This window comes from Lissotriton helveticus, chromosome 12 (genome assembly GCF_964261635.1).
Source record: "Lissotriton helveticus chromosome 12, aLisHel1.1, whole genome shotgun sequence".
Taxonomy (NCBI): domain Eukaryota; kingdom Metazoa; phylum Chordata; class Amphibia; order Caudata; family Salamandridae; genus Lissotriton; species Lissotriton helveticus.
In genome coordinates, this window is record NC_136073.1 from 309,967,855 (window position 1) to 309,986,356 (window position 18,502).

The window sequence follows — 18,502 nt, forward strand, 5'->3', positions numbered from 1 at the left end:
CACGCGAGAAGGCACTGTGGATCTAAAGGATAACAATCGCTCTAAGGCACGTCGTACATCGCCACCTACAATCATACCGCTCGAAAATTGACTCTGAAGTTCAATCATATCGGGCGGTACGTTATCTAAATTGTCATTATACCATTGTTCCCTCAAAAAGTTACACATTTCTTCGAACACGAATCTCTGTGTCAGGTCATTAAACTGAGAAAACGTTTCGAAAACCATGCGTGGAGGGTAATTGGCAGGATGTCTTATCCACCTATGTGCCATTGTCACTAACTTCTCTTTTTCCCTTCCACTAGGGATCTGACTCCGTCTTTGGGGCGTTTCAGAAGTATCGGATGGAAACAACTGACCAGAAAGCGGTGAATAAAGGGTAGCAACAGTGTTAGGGATACGATTACGAACAGAAGGAGAAAGGAGAACAGGAGCCACCACGTTTGAAGTGACGGCAGACACAGCAGAAGCAGGAAAGATAGTCGGGGTGGCAGGGACAAGAGGCTGAGAAGGTACAGGCAAAGGAGCAGTAGGAATAGAGACAGGTGGTGGGACAAACGTAGGACCAACAACGGGCTGACCAGCAGCCGCCGGAACAACAGGAGGGACAACAGGAGGAACTATAGGAGGAACTACAGGGGCTGTAGCACCCTGTGCATAAGGAGGTGGCGATTTCATCAAATACGCTAACAGGGGATCCTCCTTTGAATCCTCTTCTTTCTTATCAAGACTAGTTGGTAAAACCGGATAACATTTGTCTATCCTCATATGATGTAATCTAGTAGAAACTTCTATTTCTTTTTCTTCTTTATCTCGCTGACATTGTTGTACAACTTGCATTATCGGAACGATACCGTCTCTTCGATCCTTTTTAAGCTGCTTGATTTCTTTCTGCTTGGCCTCTTTACGCCACAACCGAAAGGAATCAAACATAGCTGGCCTAGCTTTCTTTTTAAACAATTTAGCTTCAAGATTATCTAAAATCGCAAGTTCAAAACTTCCGTGCGGTGGCCAACTAAGGACACCATCTTTCTTTGTGTAACGGGCCCAATATTTAATATATATAATAGGGCCCACACCATGTCGACTATAGAGCTTATATATCGGAGTTCCAACTGGAGGTATCGGACACGAGTCCTCCAACCGGGAATCCTTGTTGCAACATTTAAAGAAACCAAGAAAACCACTATGGCTAGGCATCGTGCACACTAACCTAGTATCAAACTTCAAGGGTTACCGAAGCACTGAATCTTCGTGAAAGACAAAACCCTCGGTTTTTGGCATTTGCAACTGTCAAATAACAGCTAAGAACCAACAACTAAGAACCACAAATGCAATGGAACCATGCAAACAACAAAGCTTCAACAAGCTGAAACAACAACTAAGGACTGGGAGCGACCCACAAATACTTAACTGAGAGCTTCAATGGCGTCACCAGGAAGGCCCGTCTATCGTCTCGCTGTACGAAAGGTCTACGCCAGGCGTCGAAAACAGGTCGACAGTCAGGGCATCGGTCCGTCGCAGCCGTCAGGAGGCGGGAATCTTCGCGGGAAAAATCTTCGGACCACTTATTTCGACAACAGGATCGATGAAGCGGGGTGCACCTTTTCCTCGGAGATTTCACACGAACTTCCTCACAATCGTCAGGCTTTGGACCGGTACCGCCGATACAGCCCCGCGTTGGGCGCCAACTGAAGGACTGGACTATTTAAGGCCCAGCGGTGCCAGGGAACAACACCTAGAACCTTCGTGGGATACCTGTTCTGGCGCACTAAAGACAGAGACACGGGAGACTTCCTTCGGCGTCAAAGATCAGCGTTTATTACTGCAGGGATGCAAAAGTCATGGGAAGTACAACAGAGTGTAGGTTCCAAGAGTCTGCTTCAAATTGTATTTTTGTGGGTCGCTCTCTTTTATACAAGATCTTGTCATTGCACAATATGTAAGCAAAAGGTTATAGCTCAGTTCCCACAGTAAAATTCAAAAGGATCGCTTTCATGTATTCAGAACGCCGGAACATAATTACATTAACATCACCAGTTCCAACTGTAAAAGCACATCTTCCCACCATTAGGTACATTCCACTTGAGTTGTAAATAAGCAAGAGAAAGAGACAAGAACAGCTGCAAGGAAGTCAGACAACAGGGAGGAGAGAGTGTGAGGATAATATTGGATGCGTAATCGTAGCTTAAAAGGGCTTGATCCCAGCACGTGCGAGGCTGAAACAACAGACCGGCACGGCAGAATCACCTTCGAGCGGAGGCAACTGCTTTAGCAGTGTCCTCCCCCTACTCATAAAAGACGCATGAAAAGGCATATGCTTCTTCCGTGAAGCTTGGGAACAAAAGGTCACGATGCGGACAGTTGCCTGTTCGCTGACTACGTGAGGGCAAGAAACAAAATGGATGCCGTATCTAAAATGGAACCCGAGGGTTCATTGGAAAAAACCTGTAAATGAGACGAACTCTTCTGAGTAGCATGGCGATACCGCGTACACTTACTAAACTCGTCATTTACGGTTCATAGATACCACACTCGTCCATATTCGGCGATGCCCAAAACGTCGTAACGATTTTCACGGAACCTCACACCTCCATCTGGAAAGGGATGACTATGCAACTAACGAATTTGAGGGTGTTGCTTTTTATTGATATTTAGTTATGTGTTGTGTTTTGAATACTTACAACTTAATAATATATGTGTACTTTACAAAACTTTATATGGATTGAATGATCCTTGTTTAATGCCTGTTGACTTAATGTGGGTCATTCTGACAAAAACAAGTGACAAACTACAGAATAATTTTTTTCGAAATTGTTTTTGTGAATATGTGTACCCATATGGCATTCATTTCTCTCTAAAATCTGAACTTTAGGCTGTAACTAGCTAGCATTGCTGGTTTATAAAAAAAAAGTCAGTCTTTAAAGGTTTGCAAGATTGAAAATGCCACATCGAAATCTTCCCTACATTCAGAACACAGAGGAAACTCCCCAAAAATGTTTGAGTGCCAATGCTAGTTAATACAATGCCAGATGTCTTTTTGTTCATTGCATTGTTGCAGCTTATTGTTATTTACACACCAGTCCAATGTTTCACCTAATATAACACCTGAGCAGTCCTAACGTTTGGAAATTCTAAGATTACCATCCATTGCTTAACGTTTAATTGTGTACCCATCTGTAAATGTTAACATGGTTGTGAAGCATTTATATCGAGGACCCAATGACAATATTTTTCGTGCTGGCATTCTCAACATTTATATTTAAGGTCTTCAATTTTCTCAAGGGCTTAGCTTTTCTGGACAGGATATGTATGTCAGGGACTTTACGGGACTACGTCGGGATCACAGTCGAACTTGGGCAAGGACTGAGAAGTGGGCATAAAACTTATACAGAAAGAGGAATACAGCGCTGCCCAGGATCACACAGGAAATCAGAGGGGATGAAGGGTCCAAAGGGGAAGCCTGTACAAGCAAACAAGATGGCAAAGACTCAAAGGATGGGCACTCAAGAGGCAGTTCAGCATTCAGAATAACTACACCCAGGATGGATGTCCAAGACACTTATATATAAAACAACATTATCAATAAAGTGAATGTGGGGTTAAATCACTCAGGAGCTCCACACTGTAAGACTGGAGCTCAGTAAGTTCCTCACCCACAATTGCTGTTACAGATACTGACTGCAAATACCCACATATAGGATATGCATGCTCTGTGGAGCTGATACCTATGGTGATGTTATAAATGTAACTCAAAGACAATACTTACAGTGAACAAGAAAAACCACCTAGGTTGTCAACTGTGCCCACGGATCCTGGCGATCAAAAAGGAACACGCAAGGCTGTAACAGCAGAGAAATAGAACGAAACACAAGCACAATAGACAAGGAGCTAGCAAGGAGGAGTCCTTAACAGAAAAGCAAGGAAATCACAGGGCACACTTTGCAGAAAGCAAGTAACAAAACATACAAGTTAAAAGAAGCAAGACAGCAGAAATAGAAAGACAGAAAACTAGGAACTGGAACCAAGGAAATGGGAAGAAAGGCAGGGACTGGAAAAGGATTTACAGAAGGGGAGGCTACAAGGGTATACTAGGATATTGCAGTATCAGGAGTCATGAAAACACAGTAGCACTGAAGGCTGCCCTGGAGCAAAAAACAGAATTGAGCAAAAGCTCAAGAGCCAAGGTAGCACTGCAGGCAGTGCTAGTTCAGGAACAGAAAATTACTATAGCTCAGGAGTCAAGGTAGCATTGCAGGCAGTGCTAGTTCAAGGAAACTGGAAATAGCAACAGCTCAGGTAACAATAAGTCAAGAGAGCACTGCAAGCAGTGCAATTCAGGAACAAGAAATAGCTGAAGCTCAAGAACAGGAACAAAGAGTAAGTATAGCTCAGGAACTCAGGAAACAAGGTAGCATGGTATGCAGTGCTAATTCAGGCCCAAGGAGTAGCTATAGCTCAGGAATCAAAGAACAGGGATTAACTATAGCTCAGGAACAGGGCCGGACTTGCAATTGCGGGCACCGGGCGTTTCCCCAGTAGGCCGCTAGGGTGGGGGCCGTTTTTGTTACCGGGGGTTGGCAATATCGGTCCCCCGTAACAAAATCGGACAAAAACGGCCCTCGCAAACTGCTCAACTGCTGAGCAGTTTGCCAAGGCTGGTTTATGTTCCCAGTCTAGCCCTGCTCAGGAATCAAGGAATATCAAAAGCTTAGGAAACAAGGAGCGGTCTCCCCGTAACACAGCTACAATGACCATCCTTGGCCTGAAGGGAGCCAGGGCTTAAAAGAGCTCACAGTAATCACATGTATCAGGTTTGAGCAGGCTAGCAGCAGCCTACCACAGGTGGCCTGAATTCCTCACCCATCCTTGGCCTGCAGGGGTGGAGACGAAGCAGTGAGCAGGGAATTCTAGGTAACAGTGTGTCAAACATTAGCAGGCTGGCTTCAAGCATGAGCAGGCTGGCGTTCACAAAACCCGGCATGGATTGGTAATGGATGTCAATTCCCAAATAGTGACCAAATGTATCGAAGTCAGGATATGCATGTAGGGGAGTATCTGGAAACTTATTAGAACACAGGAAAGTGACACTATGCACCCCTCTGGTGGTGGGCACGAGAGTACAGGGAGCAAATTGTGACAATGTACTCTGCATACTTTAATTCACTTAATTATTTGATGCACAATTTTGGTTAATCTTCCCAATGGAATCACTTGAAATTCGAAGCATTGGATGAGAGTATGTGAAGCTATTTGCAAGACATCTAGCTCGGTGACACTTCTTCGGGAGTAACCAGCCGCTTTACCAAACAACTAAAATAACATAACATGTAAAGCGTATTAGGGGACTATAGGGTCTGTTTGTAATGTAACTACTTCTAAATGGTGCTCTATTACATTTTCCTTCTTACAGAGTATGGTGTCCCAGCAGCTGCTGAGTACAGTAGAAAACCTACAGAGTGCTTTTCTGATGGGGAAAATGCCTGACGATGAACCCACTGTGCTGAGGGCTCCATCTGTTACCATGTACATAAACAGGTAAGTTCAAAAACAAGAAACGGGAGCGACCCCACACCCAAGAGAAGGGGTACCACAGGTAAGTAAAAACAAATTTCTCATGGGAAAACTTGAAATGTACTAGAAATAGTACTGTTAATGAATCTCAACCTAATAAACGTTTTCTTTAATCTGCATTCATTCACACCACTCGTGATATTAACATTTGCCACCAATAGGGTCCCCGACAGTCAATTATGTAAAACAATACTCTAAAGCACCAGTATGCAAAAGTAAACAAATTAATTTTTAATCAGAATACATTACATATAGATCATACAGTGTTTAAAAAGACCTATCAGCAAATTTATAATGTACACACACAATTAAAAAACAGAAATTTGTTAACAATTGAAACATAAAAACAAGAGAGCACCAAACAACAGTGCAAGACTATAGCAACATCCTCATTTTCGTTACTCCACATAAGATCCGATATATGATTGCAAGAGTGTCCTTGAATTGTATCATCAATTAAACACACAGTCAGATCCTTGGATGTAACACCATATAGTGCGTCGAATCAGTGATATCGGATCAATATTTCCTCCACTGGTGAATAAAAAATGAGCGGGGCTCTTAAGGCTCCAAACGCTTCTTGATACTAACACGGTAGATAAGGTGTTATTGGTCCAATATCGGAGGGATAGACATATGTCAATATGGGCGAGAAGCCAGCATCCTCTCTTTTCCCAATAATTTAAAACAATGGTCTGTTTTGTCAAGATTCAATGGTTATATGAGCATGGGCATGGTAATTCGCAGATATTTCTCCCCTATGCTCGTCCACTCTTTTATTTGATAAAAGGGCGAAACCTTTGTGTGCAAAAGAGTCACAGATCCCTCCGTATGGCGCGAATAACCGTCACCAGTGGAGGAAATATTTATCCGATATCACTGAGTACCAGCAATAAGAAGCCATTGGAGGTTTGAAGGACCCCGCTAAAATTTTACATTTTATAACCATCCTTTGGACCCCCTCAGAAATTTCAGGAGGATACACTCGTGGTTCTTTGGGAGAGAGCTATCTATTTACATTGTCCTGAAGAAGGTAGCTCACAATAATATTAACGCCACCGAAACGCGTCGACGCACTATATGATGTTACATCCAAGGATCTGACTGGGTGTTTAATTGATGATATAATTCATGGACACTCTTGCAATAATATATCGTATCTTATGTGGAGTAACGAAAATGAGGATGTTGTTATAGTCTTGCACTGTTGTTTGCTGCTCTCTTGTTTTTATCTTTCAATTGTTAAAGAATTTGTTTTTTTAATTGTGTGTGTACATTATAAATTTGCTGATAAGAGGTCTTTTTAAACACTGTATGATCTATATGTAATGTATTTTTATTAAAAATGAAATTTGTTCACTTTTGCATATTGGTGCTTTAGAGTATTGTTTTACATAATTGACTGTCGGGGACCCTATTGGTGGCAAATGTTAATATCACGAGTGGTGTGAATGAATGCAGATTAGAGAAAAAGTTTGTTATGTTGAGATTCATTAACAGTACTATTTCTAGTACATTTCAAGTTTTCCCAGGAGAAATTTGTTTTTACATAAATAGGTAAAACAGATGTGATGATTGGCTATCTCTTGGGCAAGGGGCCAGTTAATAGAGACACTGCCCTCGTTTATATGCACGTTATTTATCTCATATGGACATCAGTGGAAGAGGGATTCTGCTTTCTGTAACATTTTCAGAAACAGGTGCAGGGCAAGATGGGTGGTTTGATGGTTTATTGATTTATTTGAAAATTCTTCAGAGGCCTCTTCCATCCTGGCAAGAAGCACTTTTTATTGTGGGTTATGCAACTTCAAAAAAGGAGTTTGCAAGCACATCACTAGATAGAGTTTTTTTGTTTGTTCTAGAAACGATAAATTGTTGGAATGATTAGGCAAAGGCTAACAGACAATGAAAATAAAACAATCTTGAGGTTGACATACATTCCTGGATAAAATATAATAAACTAATTAACAAGCAAATGGTATTCCTTCAGCATTTCTGGAGATGGGAGCATGTATACTAAATATGAGTTTGATCTATGAGATCCAGGTTCAAGTCGCGTTATTTTATTTAGCCTGTCAAAGTCTACCTACCCTGTATGCTAGTTGTTGCTTTCCAGGGCATGGATTATCTAAATAAAAGAGGAATTGTTTTTTATTTACTATTAGTCATGATCAAATGATGTGTTCTCCGATACAGACTTGTCATGAGCTAGTGGAATCTCTGTTGAGCAGGTGACACTAATCCTCAAACCACAGTCTTTATTTTCAAAAGGTTCTCGGTTCACAGTGAGGATTTGTCACATTTGTAGAGCAATGTAATGAAGATAGACATAGATTATTAAATATCAAATGCAGTTCATTGGTAGGTAAAGAAGGTAATGACTATTGAACAAGTTCCTGGTGTCCACATACAGCACACCAGCTCTCAATATGACCATGGAACTGGAAGACTCTGGAATAACAATGCACAATATTCACACTGGAATGGAAGTGAATGAAAAGAACAGTGTCCGTGCAGAAGAACTGGAGACAAAAAGATGAGTGAAGTGAAAAAAGGATGTTATAGAAAAAAAAGAAAGAAGAGTAATAAGGCAATAAAAGTTCGAGCCAAACTTTAAGTAAGAAGAAAAACAGTTGGAGGAGTTAGAGGGTCAAAATGAGTTTTCACTCTAGTAAAGACACCCTGACCTGATCTTGTGTTCACAGCATGGATAGTAGATCCCCCTTCCCTGCACTCTTCTGCCCACCTCCTACAACCTCTGACAGCTCCTCACATCTTCATTACATTTTCTTCTCACCACTTCTCCCCAATTCTACACAAACCTTTTCACCTCTTTATCCCTTCCATTTCCCATCTCACTACTGTATTATCCCCTGCCTCGGCTTCCTGGTCCTTGCCCCCTCTTACCTACAGTTCATCCTTACCACAGAAAGTCACAGATCCCCACTCACATCTTTCATACATAAATGCCTCATCACCTCTTACCCCCACTCCTCACTGCCCTCCACCTTTCTACTCTTCATCCATCCTATACTTCCATTATTACATCCTCACTGCTCCGATCTCCATTTTACCAGCTAATCGCTGCCACACCTACTCATTATATTGTCCTCTCAAATCTCTCCTCCTTTCAACTTCATTCCTTCACACCACTACCTCTGTCACACCAACCACATCCCCTCTAACCTCCCCTTTAAATCTCCCATCTTTGTCTTCTGCTACATATACCCCTGTTCTTTCTTTTATATTTCTGAACACCCTCTTGCCTCTTATGTCACCATTTCCCTCTACCCTCCTCCCTTTACCACTCTCCCACTGCTCCCTGTCCCTTTGGAGTCACCTCTGTCCTTGTCCCCACTTTCCCTTACACACCGTTGCAGAGAGGCCAAATACAAGGGCAATAATGTGCTACACAAAATGTTTTTATTTTAGTTAAATGACTCACCGCTAATCAATATAAATACCTACAACACTGCTGCCTTAACCTTGAGGACCTTAGTACTACCCACGAGAACGACTACCAACCACATTAACCACACTGTCTAGCCCCTGAACTTGGATAAGGATTTGCTAGCCTTGAAACATCGAGTGGCCCAGCTACAATACAACCTATCAGAATATACAACTCGTCACTACACAATGCCTCTCAACATCACACCATCGAGCACCACATCACTTAATACTGTGTCACATTATTTATTATACTTTATCCCTCAATATAATACCACTCCTCCCCACCCCCTGCATACCACACCATATAACCTTGTTCCACGCTGTTAGGTACTTGCATTTTAAGACAGAGACTGGTCATAGAGACAGACAACCATGTTTTTTTTTAAATATTTTTATTAACCTTTTTTCAAAAAGCTCTCACAGTACATCTTAATGCAACTGGTGACATTACAGTGGTACAAACATGCCATCGGGATGTAAACGATATTCATATGATATGCATATTGGAGGGATTGGTCCATCAGTCTCTGACGCAACGTGAGTTCAGGGGGGAACTGGGGGAGAGGAATGGGGAAACGTGTGTGGGAAGAAAGAAACAGGCAACCATAACGATGGAAATAAGAGTGGGGGAACAAGAAAGGGGGGGTGGAGACTGAGCCAGGGAAGAAGGATCATGAAGAATGTTCGGGACACATCTGCTAGAGGTTGGGGGGTGAGGGGGAGAGACGGGGGATCACCTCATGCACACCCTAATGGGGCGTTGACGCTGCCGGGGTTGTAGCGTTGCTTTGGGAAGTGCTGGGGTAGCGTGCTTTTGAGCTTGCTTAAACTGGTGGGATAACGCGGCCCATTCTAAGGATAAGGGGTGTTTACGCTGACCTTTCGCTTCCTCCTCCCTCAGGGCTTCCTCCTCCGCTGCCGCCCATTTCTGCATTGCACCCACCCATGTCTCAAACGAGGGACCGGTGATCGCTCGCCATTGCATGGCGATGTTTCTTTTGGCTAGGAGCAGGGACAGAGCGGCGTAGCAGACCTGTACCTTGCGTGTCTTTGGCCTGAGAAAGATTCCCAGAGCAACCGCCTCCCAGGAGTGTAGCACTGTGAGACCTGTGAGAGTGCAGATGGAGTCGAGTATGGCTGACCAATAGGACTGAAGGGCTGGGCAGCTCCAGACCATGTGTTGAAAGTTTGCATCAGAGGAGCGACATCTGGGACATAAGAACTGTGTGTCGGGGTAGAACCGTTGGAGACGCGCCGGAGTCTGATATGCTCTATGTAAGATGTAGTACTGTATATTTTTGAACCTTGGATTTCTAGACAATTTCTTCAGAAATTCTAGTGCTCTGTCCCATTCCCGGTCATGCAGTTGCCGCCCAAACTTGTCCTCCCATGTGGCTCTCAGGGTGAGCAAGGCTTGTGTGCGAGTTCTCTAATTGACTTTTATAGCCATGTGACAAGGTGTCGGCCAATGCCCATGTGTAGGACAGTGTGGACAACAGGGTGTGTTGCCGGCTCGCAGGTTGTAAGGTCGCTGTGTGGGCGGAAGCAGTCGATGAGTTGTCGGTGGGTCAGAAACTGCCCTGGGGGGAGGCCGTGGTCCTCCATGAGCTGCGAAGTTGCCCCTCCGCAAACAGAGCTTCCACCTCCGTGACCTCAGACTCCGTCCACATGGCGCTTGTGAAATAAGTGTCCCCCCGTGGCCACCCCACCAGCGGTAGCTGTGGGGAATAGCATGGGGCCTCTGCTGCAATGCGATGAATTTGTTGCATGCATTGGCGGGCCACCGACACTTGTAGGGGGTATGTCCGGTGGGGTCGGGTGCCAGGAAGTAGCAGGCGACAGAGCTCGGGGATGGGGATAGGGCCTTGCATTGTGCATGTCTCCCCGGTATGCCTGTCCGCTGTCCAATACGAGAGCCACTGAAGCTGTGCTGCGATCAAAGTACGACTCGAAGGCGGGGGACGCCTAGACCCCCCTTCTGCAGTGGGCAACTGCAGTTTGGTGAGGGCTATTCGATTTCGGCCGTTTCCCCACACGAGTGCACGAAGGAGCATGTCCAATTCGAGGAAGAAGCTTCTGGGTGGTTTTACCGGCAAATTGGTGCAGTAATACAATAGTCGGGGAACGATGACCATTTTTGCTAGAGCTACCCGACTGATAGGGGCTAGTGGGAGGTTTTGTCAGAAGCCCACTGATGAACGAATGCTGGCGAGTACCTTGCAGTGATTGCCCTCGTAGATGTCGATGGGAGAACGGTAGAGGCAGACACTTAGATAACCGGTAGCGCCCGTGTTCCATGGTAGGCTCTGCGTGCCGATCCGTATCTCCCGTGGAGCGAGGGAATGATGCAGGGGGTAAACTACGGATTTATACAGTTCACCTGGAGGCCCGACGCCTCCGCAAATTCAGACAGGACTGTCCATATGGGGTTCAGGTCCTCGCTGATTTCCCGGATATACAGAAGGAGGTAATCCGTGTACATGGAGACACAGTGGACCTTATCTGCTATAGGAATGCCCCAGGCGGTTCCCTCCTGGCGTAGGCGGATCGCCTGGGGTTCCACTGCTAAGGCGAAAATCAAGGGCAAGAGGGGCAGCCCTGTCTGGTGCCTCTCTCAACCTGCAGCGGGGACGAAATGTACCGACCAAGCCTGACCCAAGACGTGAGATTGGTGTATAGCAGCCGAGTGTATTGCAGCAGGGTTGGGCCTATGCCTGTCCGACGGAGAACGGCAAATAGGTATGGCCAGGTCACAGTATCGAAGGCTTTTTCGAGGTCAAGTATGATGCAGGCCGCGCGGGGAAAGGCGTCCCCCACCTGATCCTGGACATGGAAAACCCGTCTGATGTTCTGAGGCGTATTCCTGCCGGGAACAAAACCGTTTTGGTCTGGGTGAACCAGGGGGCGCAATATTTGTTCATACCGGGTGGCTAGTATTTTCCCCAAGATTTTGCAGTCGGCTAATAGAAGCGTGATGGGGCGGTATGAGGACAGTTGGTGGGGGTCTCTATGCGGTTTAAGAAAGGTCACGATGACCGATTCCCGTAGCGATTCTGGGAGTTCTCTCCGTTCGAATGCGTCCGCGAACATGGCGGTCAACCGGGGAACCAACAGGGTGGAGTAGGTACTGTAGTACTCAAGGGGTAGCCCGTCGAGGCCCAGAGCTTTATTCCGCACCAGTGAGCGTATCGCGCAGGAGATGTCTGCTTCTGATATTTTCGTATCCAGGGAAACCATGGTTGCCTCTGCGATATGGGGGAGCGACAGCGGGTCTAGGAAATGGGTTACCGCTTCTTGCCGATGGTATGTCTGGGTGCTGTAAACCACAGCGTAATAGTGCCGGAATGTGTCTAGAATGTCCTGTTGGGCGCGCACCAGAGTGCCTGCGGGGGTTCGGATCTCGGTGATGGGTGCGGTATCTGTGTCCTAGCGCGCCAACAACGCCAGTAGCGTACCTGTTTTGTCGCGTTCTCTGTGTACCCAAGCGGCGTAAGCTCGAAAATGTAATTTACGCAAGTGAGCTAGGGCAGTAGCGTATTTCGTTTTTGCCTCGGCCACCTGTTCCGCCGTTGCTGACCGGGCATCCTCCTCTTTGGTGAGTGTCGCTAGCGTGCGTTCTGTGTCGGCGAGCGTTTGCTCAAGTGTGCGGCAGACCCCCACTATCTGTTTAATGCATGTGCCCCGGGTCACCACTTTAAACGCATCCCATTCTACTAGCCTGGAGGTGGTGGACCCTGTGTTGTGAGTGAAATAATCTTGGACAGTCTGTGCATGATCGTGCCGGAATACCTGGTCTGTGAGGCAGTCCCGCGGGAGGCGCCATGTGGGCACTGGTGGGTGAGGTGGTCTCCATCGGACACGCAATATGTGTGCATCGTGGTCTGAGACTACTCGGCCTAGGTAGTCAGTGTGTTGTACCTTAGGTATTAGAGACGGGGTGCATAAAAATCTGTCTAACCGAGTTCGCAAGTTGTGGGGATGGAGTGGAATGAGTATAGCCGCGTGTGGGGATGGTGAGTTCTCCACGCATCCACCAACGCCCAGTGGCTGACCCAGCGGCGGAATCGTTGTGACCGTGCAAGGGCAGGAGAGTGTGGCGGCGGTGGGTGGGATCTGTCGAGTGCAACATCGAGTTCACAATTATAGTCGCCCCCTAAAATCCATGGGATAGAAGTGAATTGAGCTAACACGCCCATGAGGGAGTCCCAGAATCTATCCTGCTCGACGTTTGGCGCGTATATGCTGCCTAACAGGACTGGCTGTCTGTCTAGTATTCCTTCCATTAAGGCATACCTCCCCTCCTTATCCACTACTCTGCGCGTTTCCTGAAAGGGAGTGCCTGGGCAAACCCAGATTACTGCGCCGCGTGCGAACGCTGAGTATGATGTAGCGCATAGGATGCCCCGTCTGCAGGATCGCAGTTTGTCTGTCTCAGGCGCTGTGAGATGTGTTTCTTGCAGGAACGCGATGTGGCGGTGTTGGCGTTTTATGTATGCATATGTCGTATATCTCTTGCACGGCGTGCGGAGGCCCCGTGCATTCAGGGTAAGTATACTAATATCTGCGTGCTGCATGGGGAAGTTGGTGAAATACCATCTGCGCCCTGGTGCGCATTCTCGGCTGTAGGATGCACCGGTGCAAAGGATGATGTGGTTGCGCTGTGCTCGAAGAGAGCCCTCGTAAACCTCCCTCCATATGTGTCGGCTGCCCGGATGTTCATGTCTCCTGTGGGGTATAAGGGGTGGGATAACAGGGTAAACGGAACATGTAACTGAGTGGGAGAACAATCCCAATACCTGGGCAACATGTAACTGAGTGGGAGAACAATCCCAATACCTGGGCAAGCCCGATACGTCCAAACCTGCGCTCCTAAAACCAGGGAGCGAACAGTCAATACGTAGGGGTGGCAGGTCCAGTCTGCGAGGTGTGTTCCCTTCGGGGTGTTAGCAGGAGAAATGGTCATCGGTGCAGGTGTAGTGCGTCCAGTGGGTCCTGACGCATAAGGCGGGTAGCTCCCAGCTGGGAGTCCCCACTCACAGGAGCTTGTCAGCGCAGCGCGCTGCCGGGTAACAACTTGTGGTACTTTCAGTGGATGGCATCAGCAATTTGCAGTGTGACCGGGGGCATAGTAATAGAGTCAGCAATGGGTTGGGCCGTGTTACTGTCCTCTTCACTACTCGAGGAGAAGAGATGGGGGATCCCCTCGACGTCCTCCTCCGATTGGGGAGCCCCAAGATCAGCTCCGACCTGAAGGGCCTTTCGGCGCTCCTGCATGATCTGTTCTAGGTCCGGAGAATCAACCTCATGACGTCTTGCGGGTTCTCTCCAGCTCTGTTTGCTGCGAGGCACGTCTCAGTCGCAGGCCTCTGTCACCGCGGAAAAGAAGTGTGTGGTACCGGCATGGATGACTTTCAGGCGGGCTGGAAACAGCAGAAAGTACTGAATGTCATTTGCCCGTAGGCGACGTTTAACCTCCAGGAAGGACGCCCTGAGTTTTTGCACCGCCTTGGTGTAGTCGGGAAAAATCATGACGTGCTGTTTTTCGACCTGCAGAGGGCCTGCACGCCTGGCAGCTCGCAACACCGCATCGCTGTCCTGAAAGTGAAGGAATTTCGCGAGCAGGAGGCGAGGTGCATTGCCGGGTGGCGGTTTTCCGGATGGGACCCGATGGGCTCGATCTATAGAGAAAAAGGCAGTGCGGTCCTTGGTTGGAGTGAAGGACCCAGACCCCCACGTATTCAATAGGGTGTACTCCCTCGACCCCCTCCGGGAGACCCAGCACGCGTATGTTACAGCGCCGGCAGCGTCCCTCCAAATCGTCCACCCGTTCCTCCATTGTTGCCAAGCGATCCATGGCTGTCCGAAGTGTTTGCTGCTGCGTCTTCAGGGCGGGCTGCATATCCGCGAGGGACCTCTCTCCCTCCCTCACCTTATCGTCCAGCTTCCGTTGATCGTCGCGGATGAGGTTTATGTCCGTAGTGAGAGTGCCCAGGCGCTCCTCCATGGAGGCCATGGAAAGTTCTATGGCCGCTAGGACCCGGTCCAGCGTGTCAGAGATAGTTGGGTCCGGCTGTGGTGCGGGTGTTTTAGAAAGGGTACTGGTGCTGGTGCGGGGTTGATTTTCTGGCACTGTTTAAGTGACCGACGTCTGCTGAGTGGCCTTCGGCTTCCCCATGGTGCTGACCCCAGGTGTTGTTCCCGCTCTGTGCTACGTCGGTCGCGGGGGTGAGGTTGAGGTGTCGCGCCCCTGGTGGTGGCCGTCTTGCTTGTCGCCTTCTTGTGGTAGGGGGCGTAGTGCGCCCTCAGATCTCCAGCACCCCAGCAGGGGCCACTCCGCCACACCGCCAGCTGTGCTGGTCGGGTGGTGCCTACAATATGCTGCTGGTCCTCTTCTGATCCACCCAGTAACCCCGCACACAAGGGAGGTCACCCACAAAGAGCAATCCAGCCCAGGCCTGGCGATATTATTCCTGAGAGAACCTGGGGTGCCTACTCGCTGAGTCAATGGAGGAGGTAGGCCCCAAGCTCCGTCCTGGTCACTGGGCCTTGGTCACCATCTTAAGATCAGGCAGTGGCGATGTGATGACCGGCCCTCAATTGGTGCACCTGGAATAGTGGGGGGTCTCGGAGGACTGCGGCGAGGCCAACGTCGCGCGGCACTCACCCCTAGGTAGCCATATCACGGGTCCGCTGGGGGGATCCGGCTGCTGTGCCCTGGTGTTACCGCTCCGCGGTCGCCATTTTGAGGTCCTAGACTTGTGCACCCGTCGGGTGCGCCCGTAGTCGGGTAATGCCTGGGCAGACCGCGTTTTGGTGGTCCGTCCCGATCTGGAGCGGGTGGCCGCAATCTTGAGCCCGGGTCCGCGGGGCGATGTCGGCACTGATTACTGCCCTGGTAGTGCGGGGTGCCGCTGTTCACCGACTTCCCCCGGCGCTGCTAGAATTCCGCTGTCCGGGGGGAGTTTGTCCCCCCTGGGCAACGAGGATAAAAGGACTTCTGGGCCGCCCGGCTGCAGAGCCTCAGTAGACCGCGGCCGCCATCGTGGCTTGCTAAGCCACGCCCCCATAGAGACAGACAACCATAATATGGCACATGGCACAACATCATGGATGACAATAAACAAGAGCAAGCCACTTCATTGCCTATGATGCTGTACCACTACACTGTTAGACCTCAAATTCACACAGGCTCACACATTCAAATGGAGCAAGTGCCTCACAACTATATATCATAACACAACAATATACGCAACACCTCAACATACCCAAGGCACAATATTTCACAACATTAATTTGAAGGGTGTCATGCAAAAATGATCCTGTTTCGAAAGCCCAATGCACCATTAGTGGTCATATTATTCCATATCTCTACACTCTCTGCCAGTACCTAAAGAGCACCATTTAACCATCTCAGTAAATCATGCCTGACTACTCCTTCCATCACCACATCTAGCAACCTCCCCAAACACCTCACAAGATAGCATAAGGACTTACTTACACTTTACCTTCCAGCACCACCGACCACACCACACAACTTCAGTGCCCCACTAAGCCACCCACAGCTTTCCTCACCACATTCACAACTGCATGCAACGCAATTCTCAACATTTTAGTATAACAGACACAAATTCATTTGTTACATATTACATCACATACCACTACACTGTTTCATGCAAAACACATTGTGCCACAGTGATCTAGTTACATGACCCAAACCAATCCAGACACACTATATACCACCACACAATTTCACAACAAAAATTCTCATTTGAATAATAATATGATTTAGCCATGTCTGTTGGCTTTTAGAAATGGTGGATGTTGTGTTACATAAAAACTATAATATAACACAACCTAACGTCCACATTACATGACACCCTGAATTAATATAAGCATTCTCAGCCAGAAAACACAGGAGCCCTCCACCAGAACACCCAGAGCCCCCCTTTACAAGACATTCAGTCTCGCAACAACAATTGACGGACTGGTTTGAAATGGCTGCTATTTAACAACAAAGAAAAAAACGGGTGCTTTGTCATCCATCTTTCAAAAGAGCAAGGAAATAGTTACTGAAGGTTCTTTCTGAAAGCATTATTCCATCGTGGCGTATAGACTGAAGTTCAAATAACTAAGCATGTTTCAGTGGAAAACAGCATGTATACCATATAGAAAAATGTTTAAAAGAATCCAATGTTTTGTAATTCTGATTATTAAAACATTGGAATGCTGAGCACTTCATTGAAGACAATGGAGTGCTCCGGGCTTCTATTAGCTGTTAGAAGCACGGAGCGTCAACATTCCAATGTTTGTTCACAGCAACAGCTGTGAACAAAGGCTTTGTGGAGCCCCAGGAGATTTCAACCCCCTGGGGCTCTGTGAGACGTTTGTTTTACAAATTAGAATATTCTGTCTTCCGGGGGAGGAATGTTCTAATAGCCTTAGAACCCTCTGTAGGGGGCTCTACTGGCTATTAAAGCCTTTTTCCTTGTTAAAGGCCTTCGGGTTCGGGCCTTTCACGCTGGATCAGGCCTTTAATGGTCGGTAGAGCCCACTACGCTTTAAGGCTATATATTAATACAAAAGAAAATCTTCATGAGCACTTCAGTGATAATAGTCCCCCAAGGCGCATATGTTTGTTATTGTCAAGGGTTCATACCACTGAGACCCACATGTAATCTGCACATCCATTTGCTAACTTTTACTTTCAACCTGTACTTGTTTACGGGTGTGGTTGCCAACTTCATAGGAATGTGGTATGTGAAATATCCAGAAGTACCTAGAGAGAGCGAGGAAATTGTTTCAATTGACAAAATGACCTTTTATTGGAAATCTCATATCTCATTTCCCAATAGAATAAATTGCACAGACACATATCCATTTAAATTGGCCTAAAAGTGCTGCCATTACAAAACACCTAAAGAAATTGAAGATTAGAGTCCTAAAGAAAAAGTGCCCCACTTTTTGCGCCCAGTTGGACTACTAGATGCTGATTTTTACTCTGACAGTGCACTGGAAACTGCTAACCTGGCCCAGTGCCAGTGCTCTCTCCCTAAAACTATTATATGAGAATTGGTAACCCCAATTAGCATAGGACTTAAACCCTCTTATATGTCCCTAGTATATGGTACCAGTGGTATCCAGGGCATGTGTATAAAAAGAATGACCAGTGCGTGAAGCCCTGTTTGTGCCACCCTGAGTGACCCAAGCAAACTACTGACAGCAGGTCTGTCATTTCAGACTGCAGGAGTGTGCAAACTACTCGAACTAGACTTTGACTTCACCATGACTGGCAAAGTCGATGCACTATTTTTAATATATACCATTCACCCCTAAGGAAGGCTTCCTAAATCCCAGGAGGCACGGTGCATTATGTTAAGGTGTGGACATATAAGTGCAAGCGTATATGTATTTATTGTGTCCTTTCCCATTAAAGGACACTATAAGTGATAGAGGGTCCATAGGATATCATGGGCTG

The 18,502-nt window shown here is 47.1% G+C and overlaps 1 protein-coding gene across 1 annotated transcript in view; it reads left to right on the plus strand.

Moving 5' to 3' along the window:
• Positions 1-18,502, plus strand: part of LOC144798021 (polycystin-1-like protein 2) — an 849,694-nt gene that overhangs the window by 406,468 nt on the left and 424,724 nt on the right. The window contains exon 19 of the mRNA XM_078668807.1: positions 5,414-5,538. Coding sequence (XP_078524933.1) covers positions 5,414-5,538 — 125 coding nt within the window. The remainder of the gene's footprint in view (positions 1-5,413; positions 5,539-18,502) is intronic.